A 3,615-nucleotide genomic window follows, 5' to 3' on the forward strand; every position below is an offset into this window, starting at 1 on the left:
TCATATTGCTTTCTTGCTGTCCTTTACTCAACTCTCAGCACTTTTTCCACCACCCCCCTCCAGCTCTGCTGAATTTTTAAAAACCTAAACCAGCATTATATTCATAAGACATGCCATCATGGACCAGTGCTGTTCACACCCAGGGGCATCCATGGGACTTGACACACCAGAGAGCAGCGAAAGCAAACAGTGTAAAGAAAATCAGAAGTGAGAGAAGGAGAACTGGCTGGGAGGCACCCGGCTAAACAAGCGCTGGGGAGATGGGGAGAAAAGAACTCAGTGCCAAAAGCCTATCACATCGGTAGCAAGTGGTCATCCCGTTCTTCCGACTCCTCCCCCAGCTGGTCATCACCCACACCACGGTACGCAGCTGGTGCATTTCGGGGCTTGGATCGGCAGACAAAGTCACAGCCATCCTACAAACACAGGATATTGCACTGGATCAGACTGTATGCAATCCAAGGCAAAGCAGCTTCTGTGATTTCTCTTTTGCTAAGGGATTATGCCTATCCCCACGCTATCTGGGACAGATCCCTAAAACTTGTCTTGGCAAGAGGAGCACACGTACAAATATCCTACTCGGTCTTGAAAGCCCTGAAGTAGAATGTGGTAGTGATTAACAGCATGCAGCAACATCAGGTTGAGACAAGCATGGAGGATAAATAGTGCTGCCTATGGTGACCAAGGAAAAGTTTCAGGGAGGTGGACATGAACATTTCACAGTCTCCTGCTTAAGATTTCTACCTGGAAAGCGTTAGCCACTAATGAGCGTGTGTTCCAGTTTGTAATGTAGCTATCACAGGATAGCGGCAGGGGACCAGACTCAGCAAGGATTCAAAAATAGAGTACTCACCCCTGCCATCCCCCCAAAACCAACAAAACAAAAAAAACCCCAACCCTCCCAGGTATCCTCCTCTTCTGCCTTAAGGTACACTGCCCTGGTGGTAGGTCTGCCCAAGAGACACAATCCACAAAGACAAGGCAGATGCGATTTTCTCCTGTCCTAACACATGGGGCAGGCTGGGAATGAGTATACAGGGATTTTCACTCACCGCCACCAAGTTGCCCAGATCTTGCCAGAAGGCAAAGTGAGGAAACTGCTCCATGCCCTTTGCTCCCACTACAAGGCGCTGGTAGAGGAACCCCCCAATGATGTAGACTGCAATCACTGAAACAAACCTGGAGGGCAGAATTAAAAAAATCAGAGCTGAGGAAATCCTACAGACAACCCCTTCCGAGCCAGCTACCTGCCTCAGATTGGTATGGAGCAAGTAGCTGAACACTGCTCAAGAACACAGCTATAAACAGAGCCTAGAACAGAGAAGGTCCCCAAAATACTGATCTGCTAGTATAAATATTTCAGCAGCATTACATCAAGTAGTGCCTCTAAGCACAAACACAGAGAAAATAATCAAGACCCCTAGTCTGAATTCCCAGCTCTAGCAAAGAGCTCCTGTACAATTTTAGGAAGTCACGACTTCCGTGTTTCAGTGCACCTGTCTGTAAGCTATGAAGGAGGATGTCTACAGGGAACAGAGCAGCTCTGCAGCATCATGTGTTAAGCAAGAGCTTTTGTCCAAAAAGCTCAGAGTCACAGTAACATCAAAAGGTGGCTGTGAAGAGGTATACTACAATTATCTGAACTTGTATAGCATTTGCTATGTTTCCAAACATAGGTGATGACATAGCACTGGAGATCATGGCCCAGACAGAACAGCTCTTCCAATGACTCACGTGATCAGCAGAATGGAGCCGACGCTGAGGTGAGAATCCTCAGCTGGACAAGCCACACTGCTGTCCATCTCAAAGAGGTAGAAACAGTCCTGCTCCTTTTCCCAATGAGCTCTGCAATTTGGGAGGAGTTAAGTCAGGTGAAAATATGCCCAAGTATCCTGAACTTTACCAGAAGACAGCTTTATCGCTGCTGGTGCAGCTAGGCAACAGACAGGACAACAGAAGAAAACCTTGCTGCCTCCTCAAAGCCCTCCTGCTTATGAACAGCTGTTTGGCTGGCAGCCTCCTGCTCCTCTCCTCCCTCCTGTGTCACTCACCGCTGTAACTCCCCGCTTGCAAGAAATCATTATTGCAGCTCTTCTCTTCTCACCGCTGCAGTGGCTGCCGTATGAATCACCCCCTTTATAAATCAGCATGATCCAGTCACCTGCCGAGAGAGAAATAATATCGGCTGCAAATCTGGATCAGGAGGTGAGAGGCAGATGCTAAGTACGAGAAGACTTGAGTGGAATCTTACTTCCGTTGAAGACCTGGGTTTCATTGATCCTTCCTATCACAGTGGTCTTCCCGTTCTTTCTATCCGTTTGCACCAGGCCACCAAAATCGTGCGAGGTGCTGTCGACCTCCCTGCACACCCTGAACTGGTAGACGTAGTTTTCCGTTTTGTCTTTCTCCACAGTCACGTTAAACCTGCAGCAGGGAGAGGAGAGAGCAAACAGCCCATGGGATTACAAAGAACAAGGCTAAGAGTAGTAGACACTCGAGACCTGGAAGCCAGTCACAGCCCATTCTAATGAAGGAGCCCATTCTTCAATCTGGTCCCAAATTTTCCCCTCCCCTTGGGCTAAGGGCAGGCACTGTGTGGCCCCAAGGTCTGCAGGGTGTTGCACTGTACCTAATTTGGCTCAAGGGTTCCAGTTTCTTCAGCAGAGCTTTCTCCATTTGTGACTCGCTGCCCTCGTCACCAACCACATCGCAGCTCCTCTCTTTTGGCTGTTCAGCGCCCACACCCACAGCAAGGGCCACTAAGACTGCCAGCACAGCAGAGGTACTGCAAGGTGATGACATCCTGGACACACACCACAGAGAACACAGAGGATTAACAATTCCAGCCCCCTGCAAACTAACTTCAGGGTCACCGAGTCAATGATTGGCCAATTCCTTAGTCCCGACTGCAAAGAAGGGTAAGTCAAAATACAGAAACAACTCACAGTTCCCAAAAGACACAAAATCTAAATCTCTTGAATTGTCAAAGACAGTTCACTGGGCCAATTCGGGATACTCGTCTGAATTTTGCCTCAGGACTGCAAAGTGTTTTGCTGCTGAGCACATTAATTTAGCATTGATCCAGCCAGAGCAGCACCCAGCAGACTGAACGCTGGAAGAAGTTTCAGGCAAAAGCCATTGTTCGTCACTGCATCGCACCGAGACACCAGTCAGCAGAAAACTTTTTACCAGGCCTCTAATCAATCTTCTTTGCCACTCTCGTGTGAAGAGCTTGCAAGGAAGAGCCACTGTGATTAGCTCTGTTTGTTCAAGTGCCTTAATCTTAATAATTATGTTATCTTTCTAGTCCTTCTTTAGCTGAGAATCTGAAAGTGCTTAATAACACTAAGCTGCAACTTCACAGAACAGTTTTCTTCTGTTTACACTGGGGAAGAAGGGAAGGAGGAAATGGAGACATCCTACGTAAGATCCAACTGAAGAGGCAGTAAAGAAATTAATATTAAAATCTAGAAGATGCGGCTTTCAGGTTCACGCTAAAATCACTGCCACCGGGGAGAGGGGAAGCAAGCGAGTGGCTGTGTGGGGTTTATCTGCTTCCCGGGCTAAACCACGACAACCACGCCCGAAACACTCGGTGGCTGCAGCAGCCAACCA

The 3,615-nt window shown here is 48.1% G+C and overlaps 1 protein-coding gene across 1 annotated transcript; it reads right to left on the reverse strand.

Annotated features, from left to right (window-relative positions):
• Positions 1 to 195: 195 nt before the first annotated feature.
• On the reverse strand, positions 196 to 2,802 carry M6PR (mannose-6-phosphate receptor (cation dependent)). Its single transcript, XM_010183856.1, has 7 exons — positions 2,630 to 2,802; positions 2,252 to 2,424; positions 2,048 to 2,161; positions 1,947 to 1,964; positions 1,735 to 1,843; positions 1,053 to 1,179; positions 196 to 416 (listed from the first exon to the last, which is right to left on the reverse strand). Exons 1-7 carry the CDS (start codon positions 2,800 to 2,802, stop codon positions 294 to 296), a joined length of 837 nt encoding a protein of 278 aa, XP_010182158.1. The 3' UTR covers positions 196 to 293.
• Positions 2,803 to 3,615: the final 813 nt, after the last annotated feature.

The sequence above is a fragment of the Mesitornis unicolor genome, unplaced genomic scaffold (genome assembly GCF_000695765.1).
Source record: "Mesitornis unicolor isolate BGI_N332 unplaced genomic scaffold, ASM69576v1 scaffold32434, whole genome shotgun sequence".
NCBI classification, from domain to species: Eukaryota; Metazoa; Chordata; class Aves; order Mesitornithiformes; family Mesitornithidae; genus Mesitornis; species Mesitornis unicolor.